Below are 27946 nucleotides of genomic sequence, written 5' to 3'. Positions count from 1 at the left end.
ATTCATGGGGTGGATCTTGAAGGGCATAGGCTTTGAACTTACTTTTGGAAAGTTTCTTGGACCAGCGGCATAGTTCAGTGGAAGAACACTTGCATAATATCCATGAAGCCCTAATTTGACACCCCCTCCCCAGGACTCCCCTCTCCCCCAGGTAAAGGAAAAAATGTAGCCGAGTTTCTTGTCCCTCAAGTCAGGAAATCATATATATTTCTCTACAAGTCAGTTGTTTATTTACTATTAGAAAATCTGAGAATTGGATAAGATACTTTCTGAGGTTATTCCTCTGATTCTAAAACAACTACATCATAAACACCTCTTAGAGGTACAAAGACAGCATGAAAATTTAGCAAGATCATTTAATAATGTGTATGTGGTTTGAAATATCATTAAAAACAAGCTAAATGGCCTAAAAATCTTTCTTGAAAAGTGGCAAGGGTCCTTACCATGTGAAGATGCCACCTGACCTGCATTTTTCTCCTCATGCCTATTCCCTTCCCAGGGGAGACAATGGACTCTGCTTCTGTTCGTGGCTTTGCTCCTCTGGTCGGTGATGGCTTCCTTCACAGTACCCACAGGTGTCCATTTCCTCTTCCTGTAGGCTCACTAGGCACTTTGCCTGCACTGAATTCAGTTTTTCAGCATTTGTAGCAAGCCCATTGTCTTGCATTATTAATATACAATTAAGTACGTTACAGCTATTATGGAACAGATAAAGTGCCATAGAAGCACCAAAGGGGAAGGATTAATTTCCACTAGCAGGATCAGGAGAGAGAGAATATTTGCTCATAATTGTTTTCAAGGGCAAGGTCTGGTGTGGGTTTCTGTGGAGTGGTGATGAAGAGCAATAATAAACGATGATGCTAAGCTCTCAAACCTGGGTCAACGGAAATTTGTTAAATAAATTAACTTCTAATGGGGTTAACAGTGATATGAATGCCATTTTCAATATAGCAAAAGGGATAAAGCAACTTGTGGAACATTGGAGATGCTGAACTCAATGTTAGATACTTTAGTAAATGTGCCTGTGAATAGATGATGTGGCCCTGTTCAGACAGGCCCTTCTCTGACATCAGAGGAGAAAACTACGAGGCAGCAGCAAGCTAAGTACTCTGCGTTTACTGATTATTTTTTATTTATTTTTAGAAAGGGTCTTATGTATACCAGGATGGCCTTAACCTAACAACACAGTAACTAGGTAGCAGTGGATAATCTTGAACTTCTGATCCACCACCTCTGAAATGATGGGATTACAGGCTTGCACCATCATGCACTTTTATGTACTGATTTTGATTCTAACAAATATCCTATATGTTTCTAAAAGTGACATCTGCATCGAATGACACCTATTAGCACAAAGAACTTCAGGCTCTGGTTAAACGTCTGCAGAGGAACTGTAGTTCAAACCCGTGGCTCCCAATTTAGGCTGTTTTTGTTAGCACCCTCTTCCTAACCACTAATAGTGGTGATGGCTGATACCTGGGGGTGCAGATACCATTTGGAGGAGTATCAAAGATGCTAGACCTAGTAAGAGGATTTTGGGTACAACCCCTGTTTAAAGGTCAAGGATGAAGAGGAGCAAAGGAAGGCCATCACGCGATCCCCCCCCCACCCGCCCTGCTATCCTTTACCTTTCTGATAGACCCAAGCGGAGCTTCAGACTTACTTGGTATGGCAAATGCCAGCACAGGGGCTAAATTTCAGTGTGTGTGTGTGTGTGTGTGTGTGCGCGCGCGCGTGCGCGCAAAAGCGTGTGTGTGGTTAGGAGAGTGTCCCGGACAGGGAAAGGAAGGGATAGCCAAGAACATTGTTGATGGATTCCAAGGAGGTGTAGTTTGAAGCGCGATTCTCCTGGTCAAAGCTTTCCATAAGGAGTCCAAGGGTAGGCTGGGAATGACAGTCCAGTGTATCAGGTGACCAGCAGCATGGGAAGGCCCGACTAGAATCTAAAAGGCACATGGGGATTCGGACATTCAAGGCAGGGACACTCTGGCAGGCAGCTGACAAGGGGGAGCTGAGGTTCTTTTACTCGGCGTCAGGAAAGACTGGCTCCCCGAGCAGCACTCCAGATCCCACGAACTCTTCTGGCCTTTGGCTCGGGTCAGCTGTGGTTCGGGGACACTCCCGCCTGCTCCTGGCCCAGGCATCTGGGGGCTCGCTCCTCGGAGATGCGCACGCTCCCCTTCCTTTCCCTGATGGAGGAAGGGATGCTCGCGAGTCCTCCCGTCGCGCGCTCACTCGGCGGCCTCCGCAGAGTGCGAACCCCGGCCGCAGGCGTCTCGCCAGGCGCGGGAACCCAGACGCAGGGCGCAGCCTAACGGTCCCGCAGCCTCGCCCGCAGTCGCCCCCGCCCGGCGCCGATGTTGTTGCCCGCCCGCCCCCTGCGTCATGACGCCGGCGCCCAACGCGGAAGCCGCTCGCAGCGCGCCTGGTCCAGCCGCGGGCTGCGCGGATCCCCGGCGGGCGCTGGACCGGGCGGGGGCGCGAGGCAAGCGCAGCTGCAGCCCGGGCGGCCGAGCGCGCGGAGCGAGTGGGGCTGGAGCAGGCGCCGGGCTGCGGCTGCCCCGGGGGATGCGGCGGCCTCCCCGGGCCAGGGTGTAGAGAGGGCGGGTACCCGGGCTCAGCTGCGCGGCTGTGGAGGGGACCGAGGCGGCGGCCATGGCGACCCCCGGCACCCTGGGGTCCTCCGTCCTGGCGAGCAAGACCAAGACCAAGAAGAAGCACTTCGTGGCTCAGAAAGTGAAGCTCTTTCGGGCCAGCGACCCGCTGCTCAGCGTCCTGATGTGGGGGGTCAACCACTCGGTAAGCGCTGGCTGCGGCTCGCTCCCCTTCCTCCTCTGCCTCAGGTCGCCGCTCCTCGCGCTGCAGCGGTGGCAGGGCGGGGACCTCCGGCCGCTGTGCTCGGCGGGTCCCGGGCCCTCCGGATGCTCGCATCCTGGGTACCCTAGCCCCAGGATGCGCGTCCGTCCCCGGGCCCCCTGCCTCGGGGACTTGCCGCTTGCGCCCCCTTGGAACCTCGGGCCGCGTTGGTGATCGGAGGGGTTCCCGGTGCTCCCGAGCCCCGTGTCCAGCGCGGATGTCTCCCCGCATCCGTCCTCCCGCGGCCCGGGAAGTAGGAAGTTTGTGCGCATCTCGGCGGTGCCTCAGCTGTCACCGCGGAGGGGTCCGCTCGGGGCCGAGTCTGCGCGATGGCTCTCCTGTGGGACCAGTGGGCCCGCGTGTCCTCGGCAGGCGGACAGGTGTACCTGTCCCCGGCTGGGAGCGTCCGAGCTTCCCGCGGGAGAACAGGGGTGAACCAGATTTGGGGCGGCAGCTTGAGAGCTTGCCTCCTTTTTTCCCTTTAAAGGCAATATTGTCGGACCCAAGGAGGGTTGTGTTTTTTGTTTTTTGTTTTTTTTTTTTCCTCAAAGGAAAAGCCAATGTAAATTTGACCCCGAGGCTGAGAGGCTTCTCTCCAGCATCGCCCAGTGGCTGTGCTGGCTGGAGCTCCCGGCGGGGAGTCTTCCTCCCCGCACCTCCTCCCCCTCCTTAGCGAGCCAGGCAGAAGTCACCGACTGCGGAAGGGCGACCCGGGTGGGGATGGTCGGTGGGGGTCCCGGCGGGCTCGGGGTCACGATGGTCTTGAGTTGATTATATCCTTTGGGGGTTTTGTTTAAAGACTAATGGGGAGTGTGTTGGAGAGGTTAGCTTTGCGCACGTCCTGGGATGGAGGAAGATGCACGGCTGCGGGCTCTGCGGACTGCGGTTTGGGGGGCCGAAATAGCTTCCTGCTGATATCACAGCGAGAAAACTCCTGCACCTTTAATCTACTTAGATCGGATCAGGAAACCTGATAGTTGCTGCTGGCTGAGCCATGAAAGTTTCAAGGAGCTTGAGCGTTTTGCTCATGACCTTACCCACTGCAGTCAGCCAGCTCCGGAGGCAGTCTGTAAGCCTGCTGTCTGTGCGTTTGATTTCCCTGGGTGCCCGGGTGTCCTTTTCAGCCTAATAGAAGTGTCAGAGGGCCACGGTGTTTTGTTTTTTTTTTCACCCTCAACGAAGTTAAAAACAGTTCAAAGTATCTTTTATTTGTATATTTCTTCCTCATGCTAAGCTGGGGGGAAAGGCGAAACAGCATCAGGACGACTCTATTTGCTTGGAGTGACTTAAAGTTGAGAAACTGTTATTCTTCTGATCCATCGAAGTTCACTTTAACTTCCTGACTTTAGCTCTTAAGAATGTCAGCTGTTAAAACAGCAGACACCACTGCACCAAACCTCCCCCCAAGTTTTATTACAGAAAATGAAATTAAAGCTTTCCTTTATAATAAACCTATAATTTAGTTATGTCTGATTTTTTTCAAGTTCTTCTATTATTTGTGTTGCTATTTGTAGGCCCCTCATTACTGCAATAGGACCTTTATAATACGAGCTGGGCGCCTGCGTTGGAGCCTACTTGTGTTTATGGATCCTTTTATCTCCCTTGGAGTTCTGGTTAGGAGTGTGTGTGTGTCTCCCGGTTTAATCTAGTAAAGTGGTGTCAACATGCTGCTGAAAAAAAAAAAGTGCTGTCTGGGAATTAGGCTGAATTGCAATCCACTTTAGAAAAGGTTGTAATTGGGCATGCAGTACTGTAACATCTGGGTTGCTACCTTGTATTTATGAATTGCTATATTAGTTTTCAAGTTGCTTTCTATCTGGAAACACTTTGAAACTAATATTTCTAAAATAATGTATGAGTAGATGGTAAATATATTTACTGTTACTTTCTTTTGTGCTCAAGAAAAGTTACTAATTAATTCTAAGTACATGGGGGGGTTGTGTGAAATTTCCATGGTGTATAATGTAAGATGTTATTGATTCAACAAATATATATCAGCATATACAGTGGGGAAAGTTGTCCTTGATCTTTTGTTTTGAAGGATGTGGGTTGACATCTGTTTCACAGTCTTCATTTTCAAATGATGTACTTTTAAAAACCAATAATGACATGTAATTCTGGTTGATTTTAGGAAACAGTTATTGGTACCAGAAAGATGTTTTATCATGACATTCTGTTCACCAAAGTTTATTGTCTAATGTGAGAATAAGTCCCCAGTATTAACAATGGGCATAATGCAAATAACACTAGAGAAATGGCCAAGAAGCAGCTAATTCAAATCACAGCCATACCCCTATAATTCTAAGGTGACCAGAATTACCACCGGGCTAGCAATTTTTTGCTTTAAAATTTCCTTCTGACTTTTCATTGACTATTTAAAAGTAGCAATAAAGTTGGGGCACTGAAGGGAAATTATGTATTTTTATCCTGTGAGCATCTTACTAGATGATTAGGCCTCTTCCTCATGCTAGGGCAAAAAGCTCATGAATTCTTTTTTTTTTTTTTTTAATTCCTACTGTTTACCTAGGCATATCAACCAGTTTTTTGGTGGTTTTTTTTTTTTTTTTTTTTTCCCACCAGTGTTTGTTGTTTGTATGTGGGAAGTGAGGTTGTTGAACTGGATAAGTTACAAGCTTTTTCTGTTTGTTTTTAACTTCAAGATTTAACTATTTTTACAGTTTGATTGGTGTATAGCATCATGTTAAAAGAGTCCTAGAAAAGTTGCTAATGAAACAACCTTAAGGGCTTTTTCAAAGCCTGACTTGGAGGGGGATTGGAGACCTTTGGTGATTTTTAGAAGACTACATGGAGTTTGCTAGATTGATTGTAGTTGAACTGTATTGCCATCTGTTAAGTCAGAATCTATTTGATTGAAATGTAAAAACTTGCAATTAAGGCAAATGCATTCAGGTTCATTGCAGTGGTAATGAATATCTTGATTTGGGCCATGCTTCGAAGAGTGTAAGCCTGATATTGTGCAGTTAATTTGATGTGTTACTGCTTTCTAACTTCAAGTCTCCATCAGTGAGTGGATTGGTGCCAATTTTTATTTTAAGCATTTTAAGCAGAGAATATAATTGAATACATGAAGGAAAAGATGACTTAAGAAGACAGTTTTATCTTTGAAATTAAACTAAAAATGATCAGGCAGTAAGTTTCTTAAAATGATATTTTAATAGTGTGGGGAGCATGTTGAATGATAGGACCCAAGACTTGTTTTAAATAGATATTCTAAAAGATTTTTATATACTGTGAAATAAGAACCTTTTAGAAATTAGTATTTAAGCCTTGTTTCAATATCTGAAGGAAGAAACAGCATTATCTAAGTAGAGACACTTGTATAAAACAAAGCCAGATTATTGATGTTAGAGCTTTGTGGCTTTAAGCCATAGAGACACAAATAGTTACAGGAAAATTCTTACGTGTTAGCAGAATTTTGGGGACTGTCACAGTAGAAGGAAGGATGGGGAACCAGATCGTGATAAGAACCCTGTACTTTGGTGCTGTCAGACTTTCCTGTCCATTTTGGCTTTATTTATTCTTGTTCATAGCTGACTGGAAAACCCCATGGGACTGGGAGCTAATGGGTTCTGAATGTCATCTTTTCATTTCTGTTTTCCAAAGGAGTTTATGTCTCCATTTCAGTCCTACAAATCCCACCAAAGGATCCTGACTGGTCTGGATTCAATAAATTGTTTCTTCTCCCAGGACTCAACAGTTAGAAAAATGTTGCGGGAGAAATTTTATTTAAAAAACTATGTGGGGAGGGAAGCTGGAGAGATGACTCAGTCGTTAAGAGCACTGGCTGCTCTTGCAGAGGACCTGGGTTTAGTTCCCAGCAACTGCAAGATAGCTAACACCCATCTGTAACTTTAGTTCCAGGAAATACAGTGCTCCCTTCTGGCCTCTGTGGTGCATTTACAAACATGCACACCAAACATTCATACACATAAAGTGAAAATAATTTAAAAAGAAAAAGAAAAAAAAATGTGGCAGAGGAAGAAGTCCTCCAAAGAAGAGCAGGGGCCGGGTGGACAGCATCAGGCAGACATCTACCCTTGTAATAGAGCTGGGCATTGATTTTGATATCTTTGGGTCCTGCCAGTGGGAATCTGTGCAGGCCAGCCTTACAGCAGTATGCCTTGTTTTGTGTGGTTTAGAGAATCTAAACACATAGAGTTTTCTATTCAGAGCATCTGAAGCTTGCATTGTATTCTCAGCAAGGTGGGGTCTAGAAATAGATAATATTGTGTTAGGGAAGTGTGATTTCTGTTAGATTGTGGGTTTGCATTTGGTCACTAAGGGAAAAAGACAAAAGAAGACTAGGTTTAAAAATGGTATGAATTTCTATGGGATGTTAATGATTGAAAACAGCATAATAAAGCAATTAAATGAAAATAGAAAGTAGCTGGATATTAGGTGAGGGTCATGGAATGGAACCCAACCAGCCATGCATTCCAGAACTAGTCTCACACTATTTTTTTCTTTACTTTTTAGAAGAAAAGTGGTACTCAGTATGTGAGTTTTATTATTAAGGCAGTCATTTAATGCTCCTTAAAGGATGGGATTATGATTTTTCCTTCATTTATCAAACATCTTAGCACAAACTGTAGTATTCAGAATGCTGCTCCACGGCAGGATAATCTGCTATGCCTTTAAAAGATGGTCAGCAAGGATTGTAATAAGCCAACAAAATGTACTTTGAGTTGATAGAAAAATGCTATCAACCAGAGTAGCTAATTCTGCCAGCATGCACTTGAGATGCATAAATTGACATTGATGCGAGTTAGTGCGATTTGGCAGGATGGTTTGTGGTCAGACTGATTAGGTTCAAGTCCTGGCTTCATTGTCTGTGGTCGTTAAGCAGATGGTTTAACCACTTGAGCCTCAATTTATGCGTTCTTAACACTCTGATAATGGTGATTACCTCATGGGGTTATTTTGGGGGTTAAATGAGACAATGTATTTAAAGCCTACTGGTGCATAGTAAGGATTCAGTCAATGATGCCCCCAAATGACCAAATTTGAATGCAGTTAAGTTGGTAGAATATTAATAAGCACTAGATCAAAGGCCCTCCAAATTTACTGTTCGTACAAATCACATTCATCACTTGGGGGACTTTTAACATTGCAGCCACTGATCCAGCAGGTCTGGCAAGGATGAAGCCTGAGGCTCTGCATTGTAACATGCTCTCAGGTGACAGGATGCTGAGTCTCTGGGCTACACTTGGAGAAGCAAGGGCATAGAAGAAATGGCTTTACACCCTAGGAAAGGTTTTAGAATTTGTCCCCCAACTGTATGCAGCAAGTCCTTAGTAGCATGGTGATCCGTGATAGAGTTAGAAAAGTTAGGGGTGGGAATTGTGTGCTGGAAAAGGATTTGAAAATGTTATGAAATGTTGACTTGCAGGTGATGATGGGTGGGTACTCTGGTCATAGTACACTGTGGGATGTGGGAGAGGAGGGGATTAGAGGTCAAGAGCAAGACTGGGGCTGGGATAAAGAATTGAGACTCCTCCGCAGAGTTGGTAATTTCCATCAGGGAATGGATTATTTACTTTTCTTGTGGTTGTGACAAAATACCTGGCAAAAGCAACTTGAGAGAGAGTTTATTTGACGGAACAGTTCATCATGATGGGGAAGACACAGTGGCAGGATTGAGGGGGAGCGTAATAGTGCATCCACAGTCAGGAAGCCCAGAGATGAATTCTGGTGCTCAGCTCACTTTCATATTTTTTATTAAGTCTGGGACTTCAGCCCATGGGATGCTGCTGCCCACATTCAAGGTAGATCTTTGGAAACATACCCTCATAGACACAACCACAAGTATCTTTCCATAGTGACCCAAAAATGCCATCAGACTGGGTGTGGTGGCCCATAGCTTTATTCCCAGCACAGGAGGCAGAGACAGGGGTGTTCTCTGTGAAATCAAGGCCAGCCTGGTCTTCATAGCAAGTTCCAAGCCAGCCAGGGAGACCCTGTCTCAAAAACAAAAACTCCAAAATCCCATCAGGTTGACAGTGAAGGTTAATCATCATAGGGGTAAATGAGATCTCAAAAGAAGAAGGTGGAACCGTGGGGGGCTGTTGGCTTTGAGGGAGGGACAGAGGAAGAAGCAAGAGGGAGCTGGAAACAACTGTTGGAGGGGTTCCCAAAAGCTCAGTGTTTGTGGATGTACTTTGAGTGGTTGCTTTGTGGAGGGGGGGTTGGGGGGGATGGAGATGGATGATGAGAATTTAAGGAGTAAATGAATGAAATAAAAGATTAGGAATGGAAGGTCAGAAATACCACCCAGTTTGAACATGCCTGTGTTTTCCATCATTCCCTCTCTTAGGATTTTGCCCCGATTCATCCTACTCAGCTATCTCTCTCCCTCTTTCCTAGACTGTTATTAAAGTCTTCTAGCTACAGACTGTGGATGTTCTTTTATCCCCTTTCCTTGTCTGCTCCATGAGTCCTATGGTAGTGAGGTAAAGGCCTTGATTCCATTATCAGAAAAATGTTCTGAGCAGAATGCTTACCAGAGAACATGCACAGGTTGAATTCATGACCTGCTGCACCCAGTACCTCGTTTATATAGGATTTTTTGGTTTTGTTTCAATTTTTGAGACAAGGTCTTCCTTTAGTCCCAGCTGGCCTGGAACTTGCTATGTAGACCAGGCTGGCTCAATCCCACAGAGATCCGCCCATCTCTGCCTCCAGAGTGCTGGAATTAAAGGCATGCGCCATCATAGCTGGCCATATACATAGGATTTTTGGCCTGTGCCATACTACAGGCCCAGGAGCTGGTTATTCATTTCTAGATCTTTCCTGTTCTTAGTCTTAAAAGGCATTCTTGGATGGACAAATCATGAGTTATTGTTATTGGGTAAAACTGAGAACACTTTTTTTCCTGTTACAGAAAGAAAACCATTACTTTGTTGAAAGCATGTAGGTAGAGAATAAATATATAATCTGCCCATGTTGTTAAGAGTTTAAAACAATAACTTGCTAGATTTTTTTATCACTGTACCAAGCAACAACCTGAACAGAGAAAAGCAATGTTAAAGGACAGAAGGGTTATTTTGGCTCAGAGCTTCAGAAATTTGAGAATGTGGTCAGCTACAGCCATTGCCTTGGGCCTCAGGTGAAGAAGAACGTGGTGGTGTTGAGAGTGAACAGCAGATTTTGCTCACATCATGGCTGCCAGGAAGCAGAGCAGAACAGGAAGTGGGTGGGCCTTAGGACCCACTTCTTTCAGCTAGGCCTTACTTTCCACAAGATTGCTACCTCCCAAAAGCCTTTTTAAAATAATGAATCTCAGGGCTAGAGAGATGGCTTAGCAATTAAGAGCACTGGCTGCTCTTGTAGAGGCCCCAGGTTTGAATCCCAGCACCCACATGATGGCTAACAACTGTTCATAACTCCAGTTCCAGGGATACTGACACCCTCTTCTGCCCTCCACAGGCGCTGTACAACATGGGTGCACTTACATACATGTAGGCAATACACTCATACACATAAAATAAAACTAAATAAAAAAAATTTTAAAAAGATAATGACTCTCTAAAGAGTTAAGTCATTGAATATGTCAGTGTGCTGGTGCTCTAGTCCTCTCTGACTCCACTAAATCTCCTAGGTATATCTCGTTCCAGTCAAGTTGACAATCACAATTAAGCATCACACTTACCTAGAGATAATCTTCTCTATTTTTTAAAGTTTATTTTGGCTCACCATTTCAAAGAACTGTAAAAAGATTAATTTACTTGATTAGTGTGCATGTGTGTGTGGGGGGTGTGGGTGTGTGTATAGCTATGTGTGCCAGGGCATGCGTGTGGAGGTCAGAGGATAACTTTGTGGAGTTGGTTTTCTTCTTCCTTTTACCTGGGCTCCAAGGATGGAACTCAGGTTGTCAGGCTTGCATGGCAAGCATTTGTTTTTTTTTTTTTTGTATGTTATTGTTTTCTCTCTCTCTCTCGCTCTCTCTCTCTCTCTCTCTCTCTCTCTCTCTTTCTCTCTCTTCTCTCTCTCCTCTCTCTTCTCTCTCTCCTCTCTCTCCCTTGCCAGCCCCAAGAGAAGTCTTTCCATTCTAAGTCTTCATAGTTTTTCACTTGGCGTAGTTAGGACCTAGGCTGTGGCCTGGAGCCACTTGGTTTGATAATCATACTTACTATAGTGGTCTGTGATGTGGTCTTAGTTTTAGAGCAGATGTCCTCAACTTGCAGTGAGGTTATGTCCTGATAAACCCAGCATAAACTGAAAATAGCCTGACTGCATTTCGTGCCCCTAACTTCATAGACACCATAGCACAGCCGAGTCTACCTTGCATGTGTTCAGATCACTTATATTAACCTACATTGTCTTAACTGCTTTTCCTGTTGCTGTGATAAAATACCTGACAGAAGCAACTTAAGGAAGGAAGGGTTTATTTTGGCTCACAGTCCCAGGTTCCAGGCCATCATGTCAGGGACGTCATGGCGGCAGGATCATGAGACAGCTGCTCACGTTGCATTGCCAAGGAGCAGTACAGTGAATGCTCAGCTCACTTTCTCCTCCTTATACAGTCCAGGGTTCCAGCCAGTGGGTGGGTTTTGCCACCTCAGTTAACCTAATCAAGATGGCCCCCACAGGCATGCCCAAAAACTATCTCCCAAATGCTTCTAGCTCTCAAGTTGACAGGTAAGGTTAACCAAGCATCTAAGACAAAGCCTGTGCTGTGACTGTTGACTGCCGTGGAATGTATGGCAGTCAACATACATTGTAGCCTGGAAGTTAAAACTGACTGAAGGGACATAAGAGCATGCCTTCACATCACCATGACGTGGAAACACTTGAATTCACCACCAGTACTTGGGGGAGACTGTGCTTGTAAAATGCCTAAGTAGTTGCTGGTACACAGTAAGTGCTCAGCCTGTTTTCTTATGCAGCACAGGTCCACCTGCCCAGGGGTGGCACCACCCACAGTGGGCTGGGCCCTCCCACATCACACAACAGTCAAGAAGGTGCCCCATGGACATGGCCACAGGCTAGACCAATGAAGGCAACCCAGGTGTGTCGAGTTGACACTAAAGCTATCCAGCACAACTGTGAAGGCCCAAAACCATGTATGTCAGTATCTTCTGTGGGTCATGAACCTTGTCAAAGGAGAGCACATGCTGACATCAGGGACAGTAAAAGCCATGCTGAGTATGACAGGGCAGTTTGCTGAAAATGGAACCAATAAGGTCTATTTTGGAGAAACCCCTTCACATGTGCTCTCGAAAGTGTGCACATACTTTATCAACAAGGTCCATTACACTAACAACTCCACCGAGATTTCCTGAATTTCCAATAACACCAGAAGTTGCTCTGGAACTCCTGATGGTGACAAACTTCCTAGGTTGTTAAATAAAGTATAATAAACGGTTAATTTTTTAAAATTAAAATACATAGTTTCATGCAGAAAACTTCATTTTTAATGCAATTGACATTAAGATGTTTGCACCTGCGTTTCTAATCTCTATATATCAGATTATTACTAGTTTTATTTTATGTGTATGCGTGTATTGCCTTCATGTAGGTAAATGCACCTGTGTTGTGCAATGCCTGTGGAGGTCACAAGAGGCTGTCAGATCCCCTGGGACTGGAGTTACAGACAGTTGTTAGCTGCCATGTGGGTGCTGGGATACAGAAGCTTTTCACTACAGCTTTAACATATTCAGTAACACACCCCAGAGCAACAGTACAGCTCTTTCACAAGTGGGTGCAAGTTTCTAGGTTCACAGTTGAATTAATATAGTTATATATTATTGAATTCAGTATAAGCCCTGCAAATTTCATGGTTATTTCAGTATTAAAAAATTATTACTTAAGCCGGGCATGGTGGTGCACGCCCTTAATCCCAGCCCTCGGATGGCGGAGGCAGGCGATCTCTGTGAGATCAAGGCCAGACTGGTATATACAGTGAGTTCCAAGCAGGCTGGGGACTAGGGAGACCCCATCAAAACAGACAAACAAAAATTGTTACTTCATCCTGGTTCATAGTATAAGATTACCATTGTGTTTTGTGTTCTCATGTGTCTGTGAGTTATGAATTGCTATTAGAATTTTCCATTGCTCTAGCTTCGCTCTTTATCCATTTTGTTATCGTGTTCATCCTTGCATCTTTAACACCTCCACCAGAGATTAGGTTGTTTGAGGTGTCAAAAATCTAATTCACATTCATTAGTTGCAAGCTATGTGAGTTATTGAATTGATATTGCACCTTTTTTAAAAAAAATCATATGAGACACTTCAGGGTGCTTCAGCTGTAAATTGAACATGTTATGACCCTACCTTCAGATTGTTCATAACTTCTGGGGAAGTAGACATAGGATAGACATATGCACCAGTAACTAGAATACCAAGGATGCTGGTTGGGGGATTGAGTAGGGTGGACAGAGCATAGGCTTCATTAAGAAGATGACACTGAGCAACATCATGAAGGAGGTGAAGAGCATGGACAGGAAGTAGTATGGAAGAAGAGGGTTCCGTCAGAAGGACCTGCTGGTGTGGAGCCAAGGGAGGCTGTGTGCTGTGGCAGAGGGAGAAAGGTGGAAAGTGACAGGACATGGGGGCTAAGCAGGAATAGCAGCTAGATCATGACAGCTTCAGCTTGAGGGCTTGAAGAAGACTTCAGGAGAGGTGATGTTGATGAGGATCTTGATTAAATAGACTCTTCAGCTGCAGAAGAGCCTAAGGGATCAACCACTGGCAAAAGTGAACAGGGTGGAATGACTGCTTGTCTGTGGCCAGGGGCTTTGCCATCCACACTGGAGTTTATGGACCACTGACACTAGCCATCACCCAAGAAACTGTGTAGAATGCCGGGTCTCAGGCCTCCTGTAACCATCAGGCACCATGTACAGTTTGGAGAAGCACCAGCTAGGGCACTCTGCTTTGAAGCCCTCTGACCAGCTACTTCAGTTCCTGCTGCCTTGACTTTGCCACCATGACGGGCTGTACCCTTGAACTATGAGCTTAAATAATGCCTTTTCCTTTAAATTGCTTTTGTTAGAGTAGTTTATCACAACAGAAAAAGTAAGACGCCCAGGCATTAAGCCTCTCTTCTCAAGCAGGATACAGGTTTTCAAATACAGGGGCTCTCTCTTGGGAACTTCTCTTCTTTTTCTCCTGACACTCCTCTTTAGGGGCCTTATGAGTCTTTCTGTGATGTCAAAATACCCCAGGACTCTGGCTCTAGGGACTTCTACAATGATAGGTGTTCTACCTATATGAACTCAAAGCTTTTGATAACATTGTATGCTGATGGTTGAGAAATGTATGTCTTTTACTCTGACCTCTGTCTTGGGCTCTCTTACTAGATATCTTCATGCAAATCCCTAGAAGGCAGCTCAGTCGCAGCAGGACTTAAAAAATAAGGATTTATTTACTCTTGTTATATGTGTGAATTCTTGCCTGTATGTATGTATGTGCATCATTTGCATGCCTGGTGCCCGTGGAGGCCAGAGGAGGGCATCAGATCCTGGGAACTGGAGTTATGGTAATTATGAGCATCCAAACAAATGTTAGGAACCTAACCCAGGTCCTCTGCAAGAGCAAGTACTCTTAACTGCTGAAACACCTCTCCAGCCACCCCCAGCAGGACTCTTGATTTCCTTTTCCCATTCTCCTCTGTTTCCATCAGGCCCTAAACCAGTGTCTTCCCGGTCTCTGTAAACAGACCCCTAACTACCCAAGTATTCTGGCCAGATGCCTAGGCACTGACTGAGTCTTGCTGTCCTCACTGTTTCTTGCTCTCACCCATGTCTGAGTTTAGAGCCTGCATCCTGCCCTCTTTAGGTGCTGCCACACTGAGCAGTCTCCATCTATTCTCGCATGCCCTACGTCAGTGCAGATTCTCTGTAGCAGTGGCAGAAGGAACTTCTGAAATGCCCATGATAGCGTGTCACTTCCTCAGTTAAACTGCCTGTCCTAGTTAGCTTTCTATTGCTGTGATAAAACACTCTGACCAAAACCAACTTGGGGAGGAAAAGGTTTATTTGGCTTACATCTCATAGTCCCATCATCAAGGGAAACCAAGGTAGGTACTTGAGGCAGGGCAGGAACCTGGAGGTAGGAATTGAAGCAGAGACCTCAGAGGAATGCTACTTACTGGCTTGCTCCCCTGACCTGTGCTCAGCCTGCTTTCTTATGCAACACAGGACTGTTTACCCAGGGGTGGCACCATCCACAGTGGACTGGGTCCTCCCATATCACTCAACAATCAATAAAATGCCTCACAGACATGGCCACAGGCTAGTCCGACAGAGGAAATTCCTCAGTTGAGGGTCCCTCTTCCCAGGTGTGTCAGGTTGACAACTGAAGCTATCTAGCCCTTCCAAAAGCTTCCCACTGCATCTAAACAAAATCGGAACTCTTTTCCTATGGGTCATCTAGTGCCTACTTTTCTCATTCTGTGACCAAATATCTGACAAGAAGCAACTTAAGGGAAGAAGTTTATTTTGGTTCATACTTTGCCAGAGAAGGTACAGCAGAAAGAGTGGCTTAAGTCTGTGGCTGCAATGAGAGTGCTTATACACATCTTGGATGGGAAGGAGGGAGGGAGGAAGGAAGGAAGGGACGGAGGGAGGGAGGGAGGGAGGGAGGGAGGGGAGGCTTGCCTAGAACTCTCAGTGCCATCCCCCTGTGACCTACTTCCCCAGTTAGGCCCCACCTGCTACAGGTCTCACAACCTCCCCCCAAAGCACCTTCAGCTGGGGACCAAGTTTCCAAATACATGAACCTGGGGACATTTCACATCCAGGCCATAACAGGATGTGAAAAACCTGGGGACATTTCACATCCAGATCATAAGACCTTGCTGGCTTGACCTCCACTTCCCTCTTGGATCTCTTTATTTTCACCCATTGTACTCGTGGTGTTCTGGTCCTTAAAGGACTCCTGCTCCTAGTAACCACAGAGCTTCTGTGTTTATTTTCTCTTGGTCCAGATAACAGTGTTCTCAGATGGTCTCTAACCTGCTCTCAGGCTGCCCCTCCTATCATGTGCTCTTTCATTTTCTCTGTGGTGAACACTCTGAAAACAGAGTTGCTTACCTGGGAATTATTCATTTTCCCAAATAGAATGGTGATTTCCAAGCTGAGGCTTAGCCGTGTCTACTAGCTGCATCCCCACAGCAAGAACAGTGCTTTTATTTATAGTTGGCACTCAGCACTGGGACCCCCTACAGTAGCACGTTAATCTTCATCGGCCAGTTATGATTGCTCGTAGACTTCTGCAGAGCCAGTTGTGCCTGAGAATGTGGAACTTGCTGGATGGTGCTGATAAGAGTGCAGGGAACTGTGGGCCCATACCCAAGAAAGAATTTCTGTTGACAGAGCAGGCAGGAACTTTGCCTCATGCACAGAGAAGCCTCAGAGAACAGCTTCCTCATACAGCAGTGGAAGCTGAAGGCCACCAAGTGAATTGTGTGTGGGCTCTGAGGTTGTTTCTAAACATATGGCATGATTAGAGCAAAGTTGCACTGCAGTACTATTAGCAGTGTATACCATGCTGTTTGGGTCTACTGGTTTATTAGTTTTTAATTTTTTAATTTTTATTTTTTGAGACAAAGTCTCACTGTATAGCCCTGGCTGGTTTGGAACTCACTATGTAGACCAGGCCGGCCTTGAACTTACAGAGATCTGCCTGCCTCTCTTTCTCAAGTGCCAGGACTAAAGGCATGTGCCCCCACACCCAGCTTCATTTGGGTCTCTTGATACCTTCAGACACGCCTCTAAGATTTCCAGTTCACAAGCATGTTGGGAATGTGACAGCCGCACAGTCTCAGACCTTCGTGTGTTTCTGTGCACTGTCTGCTTCCTCCATGGCTCTTCATCGCTGTGTCACTTAGTTTGTCTTGGTGCGAGCTGCCTGTTTCCCTTAGGCACTTACTTAGGGAGGATTTCTTGGTTCTTAGGGTGGAAACGTGGCCTGTTACAGGGGACTGTTGTTTTTGTCACATGTCTAGGGGTAGTTTGGGCCTTGAACATTTCAAAGTAAACTCACAACTTGGAGTTTTTTTGGATATCTTAGTGATACAATTTGGGCTGCAATCGCTTGGGAAATGGGTTCATTTTTCATTCACTTTGACCCCACTTATGGCTTTTTAACACAGTCATATGGAAAAGTGGTTTCTGGTTGCATTCCACTCCTTAGGCACTAACTGGGCCCTGCTTCTGTTTCTCGCTACCCATGAGACAGACCATCAGCGCTGTCAGGACAGAGTCGCTAATTTGCTCTTGTATCCAGCCTTCCCTGTGGATTTGACAGGGCTGCTTACCAGCCTTGTCAGTTCTTGATGCCTTTAGAAAGAGGTTTTGAAAAGTTTTTTACCTGGAAGTCACTATGTGGACCAGGCTGGCCTCAATCTCACAGAGATCTGCCTGCCTCTGCCTCCCAAAGACTGGGATTTAAGGTGTGTGCTACCTTGCCCCATGTTTGAAAACATTTTATAAAGGATGTTTACTTGTTTCTAAGAGCCGAGTGGAGTAACTATCAGCAGATTTAGAAGTCGGCATCAAACTTCCTTCCCTTTCTTTCCTCTCCCTCCCTTCCCCTCCCCTTCTCTCCCTTCCCTTCTGTTCCTCCTCCTCCTTCCTTTCTCCTCCTCCAGCCCTAAACTGGAGTTGCAGGCACACACAGCCATGCCTGGTCTCTACATGGGTGCTGGGAACTTGAACTCAGGTCTTCATGCTTGTGTGGTGGGCACTTTACTGCCTGAGCCCCAGCCCCTCCCCCATTATTTAGTGATCCTTCATATTTTAAGAAGTTCATCAAGTTGCCTTCTTCCTTTCCATGCTGTGGACAAAATTAATCTTGGTTTCTTTAGGTGAGTCTAGATCTCAGTTTATTTCAGTATGTAATGGTTTATATTCCCACACTTTTAACCCAAGCCAGCTGCCTTCTGGGCGGGACATTAAAGGGAGAATGCCAAGTGTGAACACCCAGGATCCACCAATGTCTGCCTTCCAGTGCTGGGGGCTTACAGGCACATGAAGCTGTGCCCTGCTTTTTTGTGGCTGCTGGGGATTTAAACTCAGGTTCTCTCGTTTCACAGTAAGTATTCTTAACTACTGAGCCATCTCCCCAACCCAAGCATCACTTTTCATGTAACTTTTCTCTATGCATATTAATTTTTCTGGCATATTTATAGAATAGAACCCTCCCAGCTTGTAGTTTACTTGTTCCAGATCTCGGTACCTCTGAATCCTAGTTTCAGATTTATTAACAATGAGACAAAAGGTTGGTGATCATTCAAAGACAACCAACTGTGGCTTTAGAAGCAGGGGCTCCTGCAGAGCAGGCTGGGTAGCTGTGCATGACCTGAGTGGGCCTGGCCATTTGCAAGCTGTGGACCCACCCTGGGCAGAGTACCCTGTGTCACTCAGCTACCCCAGAGTGCACACACAGATTCTCCAAGGCAGCAGAGGGTTTACGAACTGTCTGGGGGAGAGTTTGTGGTATTTGAGTGGGATCTTAGAATTCCTTGGGAATTGGGTTGGAATTCATGTGGTGGGGAACTTGGACAAAGTGGGGTAGAAGCGTGGCCATTAGCACAGTCAAAAGCAAGAAGCATAAGGGGCCATGGCAGTTTTAGGAGGCTGCTAAGCCTTTTAGGGGCGTGCCAGTCTCCTTTTATATTTTTATTCATTTCCATTCACAAGGACATATTCCTGTTTCAATGACTTCCATTTGGATTCATTTCCTTAGGCTTGGTCCTTTTGTGATTAGAATCCTATCTGGAAGTTTCTGCACACCTTCATATTCTGAGTTTGGTGGTGTTTGTAATTACACACAGACTATTGTTTGCAGTAAATATGCTTGGGTTTTTGCAGAGTGGGCATTAGTGAACCCAAGACTGAGGCCCTGGCTGTGGGAATAGGTGGGAAGTGATTTGAGCATTGCCCCGTGCACATGCAGCAGGGGCTGCCTTAGCCTTTCCCTAGCTCAGGAGGCTGGCTCTGTGATGTGCTCAGGGGTGCCCTTTGCTCTCTTTCTCTCAGGCCATGCGTCCAGTGTTCCTTTCATCAAATTCCCAGCTGCATTAGTCACTTTTCTAGTTGCTCTGACAAAATCCCTGACAAAAGCAACTTAAAGAAGGAAGGGTTTATTTTTGGCTCATGGTTCAAGGGTGCAGTCCCTCACGGCTGGGAAGTGACGGCTGCAGGAGTGTGAGGTGGCTGGTCACATTGCATTGTAGCAGAGAGAGATGATTGCTGGTCACATTGCATTGTAGCAGAGAGAGATGATTGCTGGTCACATTGCATTGTAGCAGAGAGAGATGATTGCTGGTGCTCAATTCACTTTCTTCTTTTTATGCAGTCCAAGACCCCAGAGCATGGATGGGATGGTGCCCCATGTTTAGGACGGCTCTTCCCACCCCAGTTAATCCATTCTAGAAACTCTCTCATGTCCAGATGCTTGTCATTGATGGTTCTAGATCCTGTCAAGTTGACAGTTAATATTATCATACCAGGCATTTGTATTTTGGAGGAAGCTTGTAAGAAGTGTTTTGACTGGAAAGGAGGAAAGTACGATTTATAAAGTCCTCTTGCCAATTTGAACCTGTTTTAGAAAATGCACACTTAGCAGTCTTTTCTGTTACATGCTTGTTATGTATTCAATTCGTGTGTGTGCAAGATGGCTGAACAGAATGTAGCCAGCAATGCAGGAGTCAGTCCTTAAACAGCTTCACTGTGCACACCACTCTTCAGTGCCTCCCAGGAATAGCAGCTGGATAGAGTACACTGACACGGTGAGGGCAGGAAGGAGCTGGGGAAACCAGACGGCCCATCTTACTTGGCTGTGCTCTTCCTCCTGCTCATGTGCAGGCACTCTACCTTGGAAGCACTAATTTTAGGCAGTGCTCATTTCTCCAGTTTGGGGGCATTTTGCCCTCATTTGTGTAACTTGGAAACTCAGTTATTTCTTACAGTCCTTATATTAAGCAGTTTTCTTTCTTTAAAATATTTTATTTATTATTTTTATTTTATGTGTATGTATGTATTGCCTGCATGTGGGTAAGTGCACCCATGTCATGCAGTGCCCACGGAGGACAGAAGAGGCCATTTGATCCCCTGGAACTGGAGTTACGGACAGTTGTTAGCTGCCGTGTGGGTGCTGGGATTTGAACCCGGGTCTTCTGCAAGAACAGCCAGTGTTCTTAACCACTGAGCCATCTCTCCAGCCCATATTAAGCAGTTTTCATTCACTGTGTGTGTGTGTGTGTGTGTGTGTACAGATAATGTTCATATGTGTGCACACCTGTGCATGGGTGCACACAAGTGTCTGTGTCTGTGTAAGCCAAAAGTCAACATCTGATGTCCTGCTCAGTTGTTTCTCTGCCTTATTTTAAAATTTTACTTAGTTATTTTTAAGAAGGGGTCTCTCACTGAACCCAGAGCTTATAGATGTGGCTAGGCTGACCGGCCCCCAAACACCAGGGATCCTCTTGTCTTGTCCCCCCAGCACTGGGGTCGTGAGCCCGTGTGCCCTACTTTTTATGTGGGTGCTGTGGATCTGAACTCAGGTCTTCATGTTTGTACAAAAGGCACTTTACATACTGAGTCAAGTTCCCAGGCTTCACCTTAAGTATTTTTAAAGCCCAGTCTACATTTATTCGAAATCAATCTCTTTTGACAGTGGACATTTGCTTTAGATTTTTTTTATTTTTAAGTGTTCAAGCCATAGAGTTCTGTGGGTTTTAATGTTCTCCCTAAACTTCAATTTTAGTGTGTGTGAAGAGCTTAAAGATTTTGGGAGGATGCTCACATTGCAGCATGACAAAAACGTTTCCATTTAAAGATTATTTGTGATCAACTGTGTGCCCAGCTTGGAGCCCTTTCAGACATATAGTCGGTTCCAGGGATTACCAGGTGTAGATGTAATAAAGGCCTTGCCATCTGAGTGGCCTAAAAAAGTGTTGAGACACAGCTCTAAGCAGGCAGAAGTAGTTTTTAAAGTTTTTCCCTGCTGAGGATTCAACCACAGCCCTGAGCATGCTATACAGATGCTTCACCTCAGAGCTTCACCCCTACCCTGAACACAGATTTCCCTATGGGCCTTTTGAGCTTCCCTAGAAATCTTTCTGCTTGCCCACACTGCTCTCCAGGTCCTCACACTGCTGGTATGTTCAGCTCTCCGCCTGTGCCGTAACTCCTGCATTTCCACGCACCACGCAAAGAAAGCAACTAACTGCCTTCTTCGGAATCTGCTCTTACTTTCTTCTGTGGCAGGAATATAAGAAACTTCCAACCAGCCCCTCTCTCAGAAAGGAGGCAGGACTCAGGACGCGATTCCTGCACAGAACAGCCAACTTATAAATGCACATTTTGAACAGAACCGAGTTATAAATTAGGTCCTTACTTCACCCGGGCAAGAAGTTCAAATGCTTTGGCATACAAAGGTCTCATATACCACAAGTGTCTCTGTCATAAAAAAAATGAGACACATTTTTTTTTCTTGGCACATTAAACCAAAGCAGGAGGAGAGTAGTGAACACCAGTGAAATTTTAAAAGAAAAACTAGATCAGGAGACACTAGTACATCTCTCTGCCTTACTTTACTCTTGTAATTTTTGCATCAGATAGTCACAGATTTAAAAGATACCAATGAATATTTGATCTAGTTGGTAGCTAGTCAGGAATCTTTTTTAGTATGTTATGGGGATATTCTTTAAATTTTTATTTATTTATTTATTTATTTATTTAATTTATTTATTATGTATATGAGTGTTTTGCCTGCATGTGAGTGCACCTGTGTCATGCAATGCTCATAGAGGCCAGGAGAGGGTATTGGATCCCTTGGAACTGGAGTTATGGATGGTTGTTAGCCCCCATGTGGGTGCTGGGAACTGAATCCTGGTCCTGTGCAAAACCAGACAGTGTTCTTAACCTCCGAGCCATCTCTTCAGTCCTGTAGTGTGTGTTATAAAACTTCCTATGTGTATTTTAGTGGAGTACTCACAGTTTCAGTAGAAAGCACACACAAATATAGAGAAAAATTACCATAACTACCCTAGCTGGAGCAAGCAGTGTTAATGTTTTGCTGTTTTTTTCCCAGCATCTTTTTTTAAAGCATTGAGATTCTGTTGTCTGTGTATTTCTTTACTTTTGCCTGCGTGCATGTGTGCATGCATGTGTGTGTGTGTGTGTGTGTGTGTGTGTGTGTGTGTGTGTGTTCTTCAATGTAATTTTAACTTTTTTTTTTTTTGAGACAGTGTCTTACTATGTAGTCCCAGCTGCCCTGGAACTCACTATATAGACCAAGTTGACCTTCAGCTTAGAGATCAGCCTGCCTCTGCCTCCTGAGTACTGAGACGAAAGGCTTGCACCCCACTAATGATTGCCCAATAGTCTAAGGAAGATTTCATGTTCTGTCCCTGGGTTCTGGGTTTTGCTATCAAATATTCCACTATTAGTGGCTCCCCATGTAACTCTTTTTTTCTTGAGTTGGCTGATTTCCCTAGAACATAGTTCCTTTTGGGGAACTACTTGGTTGAAGTATGATCTATTGTAGGGTCTTGGCCAAATTCTTTTCAAAAAGTTTTTTCTCATTTATAATGTGGGAATCATTTCTTCACCTCTGTCCTGCTTTGAGTATTTCTAAGTTGAACAGCAGAGCTTGGAATGAAAAGATAGCCTTATGCTTACATACAACATGTCATTCATACTTTTGATCTGTGATGGCCTCCAAAGGTCCAAGTGTTATGGTGTAGGTGGCAGTGGATAATTTAGAAGGTGGGCCATCGTGATGTGAGGAAGTTGGTCCAGGGTGGGATATGCCATGGAAGGGGATTCTGTGACCCCGGCTCCTCTCTTAGCCCCCCTTCTGGCTCCCTGTCTGCCACCATGAAGGGAACAGGTCTCCTTCACCAGGTGCCAGGTGCTTTCATCATGATGAACCAAGCCTCCACAGGCCCAAAGAAGCAGTGCCAAGTAACCAAGCACAGAAGCTGTGAGCCCATAAACCTTCCCTCTTTTGAAGTTGATCATTTCAGGTGTTTTTTTTTTGTTTTTTTTTTTTGTCTTTTTGAGACAGGGTCTCCCTGTAGCCCCAGCTGCCCTGGAACTCACTATGTAGACCAGGCTGGCCTTGAACTCACAGAGATCTGCCTGCCTCTGCCTCCCGAGTGCTGGGACTATAAGTGTGCACCACTGCGCCCAGCTAGTTCAGGTGTTTTGTTACAGTGATGGAAAACTGACTCACACACTCTTTAATCTCTGTTTAGAGTTTTTTTTTTTTTTTTCTAGTTCAACAAGATGGGGGCACTAGTGGGTGCTTTGAGGATGTCAGGGTTGGGGGACGGGGAAAGCTGTCTGACTTGGAGGTTGCTTGTGAGTTCTTTCTGGGTGCTCCTGTAGATGTTAGGTTCTCTGAAATATGAGGCCTATTTTTGTTGGGGTGGTTGCTTGGTTGTTTAAACAAAAGCAACAAGATTAAACATACACTTTCCTAGAAGGTGAGATTCAGACAGTTGTTTGGGGAAGGAGCAGGATGGTGGTGGTGGCCATAAGGCGTCAGCTGTAAGTTGATAAGTTATCAGGCCGAGCGAGGGTGTCTGGGCTCTAGAAGCAGGTTAACACCTTTTGCAGTTGGCTCATGTCAAATGGTCTAACCCTATGTTTATTGGCCAGGGTATTTAATGGCAGGACTTTGTAACTGGTCATCCAGCCTAACCACCTTCCTTTAGATGTGACCTATGGGTGATCCTGGTGAAACTGGAAAATGTAACATGACATCCCATTGGGACTATCATTCGAGTGTTTGTGTTTGCTTTCAAATGCTGGCTGATAGCTCCTTTCTGAGGGCCTGTAGTCAGCCTGGGCGCTTGATGCTGTGTGTGTCTGCTGTGTTGGGTGCATCAGCTGAGGTAAACATGTTAGTCATCTGGCACCATGGCCCTCCAGAAGCCTGGCATGGCAGATAGGGGAGGGGAAGCAGGGGGACAGGGAGGTTCATGCTTATAAACCAAAGCCACTTGCAATCTTTAAGACACCGCTATGTGAGGGTATCTTACTAGGACAGCAGTGGCTATAGTTGCCAGTTGCAGGAAGCTTAAATTACTGTTTTAGATAATGTGGGCTTTAAAATTAGCCTTGGATAATTCCTTTAAAACAGCATTAATTGATTCTTAGTTTTTAAGGTTTAAGTTAAGTAGAAAAGTAAGCGCCCTCTATAAAAGATAATATATATATTTAACTTGGATGATTACCTAATAGAGAATTATCTTATTCTGTTATTACTTAAAAGTATCAAATGTTTGGCATGAAAACAGACCATTCTGAATAGGCTTTTATTCCAGAATAAAGTATGTAGTTTTTCATTAATTTCAAAACAATCTTGGTTAAAATTATGGAAATCTTGTGTCTTTTCTATTTTTAAGAAAATAGAAACAAGCTGGGCATGACAGTGCATCCCTTTAACCCCAGCACTTGGGAGGCAGGACAGGTGAATCTTTGTTAGATCGAGGCCAGCCTGGACTACATGGCGAGTTCTAGGCCAGCTGGGGCTACTAGGAGACCCTTTCTCAAAAACAAAAACAAAAGAAAATAGAAACAAGAATGCACTTGCTTCTTCCAGAGTTCCAAGACTTCTCAGGATAGAGCAGTGTTTTTAATTAATTAATTTTGTTTTATGTGTATGAGTGTTTTGCCTGCATTTATGTAAGTGCACCCCATGTGTACAATGCCTGTGGAGGCCAGGAGAGGCTGTCAGATGCCCTGGAACTGGAGTTAGGGACAGTTCTTAGCCACCATGTAGGTTTCTGGGAACCTAACCTGGGACCTCCACAAGAGCAGCCAGTGCTCTTAACCACTGAGCCATCTCTCCAGCCCCAGACTAGTGTTTTGAATGGACTTGTTTTCCCTTTGACTGGAATGACTACTTTAAAATGAACTTAATTCTCATTTTTGAACCTCATAGCAAGAGGCCATTGAAGAATTAAGTTAGTTGAGCAGTTTATCCAAAGAGAAGGCAACTGTAGTGGAATGTAGCATAGACCTAATCCTGTGAGTGCGTGAACAACTTTCCTCAGAACAGTAGCTGCCCCAGTTGGGAAGAGAACCTTATACATGAGACGGTTTCCAAGACCAAGCAAAGACCCAGATCTTTTATAATAATAAAGCAAATTGAAAATAGACCCAGTATTCCACTGATGGAAATTTATGTTAACCTAGAACATATGTGCATATTGAAACCCTCTAGGTGTTCCATCCTGCTGGAGAGTGGCTACTGATGTGAAGTAATTGACATGTTAACCTAGTCATCTAGTGTGTAAAATATGGTACATCTAGGGAGATGCTGAAAATTAGGTGATTCTTCATTTGTTATTTATGTCTTTTATAGGTTGATTTAAAAAGAAAAATCCACCAGGTAACCTTATGTCCAAAACATTCCACAACCTCCTAGATGAGTGCCAGCATCTGGGGACCAAATGTCCAAGCATATAAGCAAGCGGGGGATATTTACATCAGACTGCAGCAGTACCTTACCAAACTGAACCCAGGGGAGGACAGAGGGGCTGCTGATAGTCTTGAGTTCTGTGTCTTGCAGCCACCTGACATACCAACCTAAATATGGACTGCCTGTGTTGATAACATCTGCATCTCTGATCTTTTTTCATTATTAATGTGTGTGGGGAGGGTGGGGGTGCATGTGCCATGGTGCACTTGTAGAGGTCAGAGGACAACTTGATCAACTCCTGTCATCAGGCTTGACAGCAAGTGCCCTTACCCACTGAGCCTTCCCACTGACCCATTCTTACCTCTAATCTGACTACATACAAGTGGGTGTTCTAGTTGTTCGGGTAACTTCTTGTTGTACCTAGTAGGCCGTATTGTTTACTCCTTTCCCCAGAATACCCCTTCCAAGCATTTCATGTCTAGTGTGTAAATGAAGGTGACTCCACACGCACACCTTTTATCAGATCTTCTTGGGTTTATTTCAAAAGCCTTAAAATGTTCGAACCAAATGGTCCTTGTGCCACCCCCTCCATCCCTTTGTTTTACAGATGAAAAAACGGAAACAGAAATACCAGAACAGCACTGACCAGGACGCAGGGTTGGACTCGCACCCTCCCTCTGGACGCAATACTCAGCGTGTGCATCGAGTTCATCCCATGGACAGTGTTGCTGTCCAGTGGCTCCCCAGCTGCTAACCAGTGGGGCTGTGCTGAAATCCTACTTCCTGAAGACTAGTTTCCCCCTCCATCTCTTGGCTCTAGGCCTTTGCATCCCAAACACATGGTTTGACATCATCTCCGGCTTCTCTTTCCCTCTTGTCTTTGACACAAGCTTTATCTAGATAGGACTGAAATGTAAAGCGTTCTCATAAATAGATTCTCATTTCCTGAGAAGGCTCGTAAGTGGGTCAAGATGTGCTGTAGAATCAGCCATGGTTAGTGATGAAGGTGAAAGCCTTATGTCTCTACTCTCCAAAAACCTTCACGATTTTTAATGGTAAAGGTGTAGTTTTAAAAAAAACGGCAAAAGGCATCCAGTAAAAATGTCAAGGACTGAGAGAGGGAAGAAAACACATATTGCCCGTAATAGTAGCACAGCTTTTGTGAAGGAGGCTGATGTTTGAACTGGAAGCTGAGCTCCCAGTTTCTCACCTGACGGCAAAGTGGTCATCTAGCTTCCCGTGTCTCACCAGAGGGCAAATGCTGCTTTAGTTTTTGTACCTCGGTTCTAAGGGAAATTGGTTATGATTAAACAACACCACCAATGGTGCCAGTAGGTTCAAGGAAGACTACAGTTATTGGGCTTGCACAACTGTTTACTGAGTGCTGTGACAGCAGAGGCACAGTGCGACCCTAGGCATCGGTGACGCGGCCAAGCTGTGTGGCTGTCTGCCCGTGTGGCTTTCTACAGAGACCGAGCTTGAACAAACGATTCCTTCAAGAATTGAGTTTTCTAGCTTGGCTTGGTGGCAAATGGTGGTAATTACTGAGGGCTGGAAGAACCTGGTTTCTGAGCTGCTGGCTGACACACAATGCCTGTGCTGTGATACACTGGTAGCAGGTGCTAAAGACTGATGAAGGGAGAGCCTGGATTTGGACTCAGCGAGAGGCTATTCCACCTCTCCCAGGGAAGGCTCTAGCCAGCACTAGATTATTTCTTTTAAAGAAAAGTTTATTCTTTGACATGTCTCATGCATGTATTTTAGTCCTTTTAACTCCAGTTATTCTCTCACCCTACTTGTGCTGAATTCCTCCTCCCAACAAGTCCTCTCCTTACTGTTTTGTCTTTTTTGGGGTTGATTTGTATTTTTGTTTATGTTTTCTTGTGCCTCCCCCACTCCCCAGTTTGGAGTTGCTCACGTGAACACAGCTGAGGGGTTATTTACTGGAACATGGCCAACTTAACAGTGGCCACACTGGAGAAAAAGACTCCCTCCCAGCAGCCATCAGTTGCTGGGCCCCACTTTGTGCAGGTCTTGTGCAGGTGCTGCTGTGAGTTCACGAGGGCAGTGGCTATGTCATAAGACCTGGATGTTTCTGAGAAAGCGCTCAGCATAAGCCTTGGTGGGAGCCCTCAAATTTGAAGCTATAGATCAGGGAAGGTAATATGTGGGAAAACATACCAAGTGCCCACTCTTCTGATAGAAGACTCTACATAGAGCTTGTTTAGTTGGTCTTGTGCAGGTGCTGCTGTGAGTTCACGAGGGCAGTGGCTATGTCATAAGACCTGGATGTTTCTGAGAAAGCGCTCAGCATAAGCCTTGGTGGGAGCCCTCAAATTTGAAGCTATAGATCAGGGAAGGTAATATGTGGGAAAACATACCAAGTGCCCACTCTTCTGATAGAAGACTCTACATAGAGCTTGTTTAGTTTTTGGTCCAATTGTATGTCCTTAAACACCCAAAAGGGAAGTATAACCAAAGATTAAAGGGGCCAACATAATATCACAAGAGCATACATATACATAACTAAAAGTTACTCGACAAACAGCAAAGCCAGACAGGCGATACCTTCAGTCGAGTTGTTGGCTAGGATAGATAAAGGCTCTTCCACACAGTAACCCAACATACTACTGGAAAAATGAACAGCAGACCCCAATTCTATCCAAAGGAATACTGACAATGGATT

General features: G+C 45.0%; 1 protein-coding gene across 2 annotated transcripts in view; it reads left to right on the top strand.

Moving 5' to 3' along the window:
- Positions 1–2408: 2408 nt before the first annotated feature.
- The window catches only part of Pip4k2a (phosphatidylinositol-5-phosphate 4-kinase type 2 alpha), a 172940-nt gene continuing 147402 nt past the window's right edge, over positions 2409–27946 (top strand). For both annotated transcript variants that reach the window (XM_008831721.2, XM_008831720.2), the window contains exon 1: positions 2409–2799. In XM_008831721.2, the coding sequence (XP_008829943.1) occupies positions 2656–2799 (144 nt within the window). In that variant the 5' untranslated portion in view covers positions 2409–2655. The remainder of the gene's footprint in view (positions 2800–27946) is intronic.

The sequence above is a fragment of the Nannospalax galili genome, unplaced genomic scaffold, assembly GCF_000622305.1.
Source record: "Nannospalax galili isolate Female #2095 unplaced genomic scaffold, S.galili_v1.0 scaffold14, whole genome shotgun sequence".
Lineage (NCBI taxonomy): Eukaryota > Metazoa > Chordata > Mammalia > Rodentia > Spalacidae > Nannospalax > Nannospalax galili.
The sequence above is the reverse complement of the archived record's forward strand: the minus strand, read 5'-3'. Positions and strand labels throughout refer to the sequence as shown.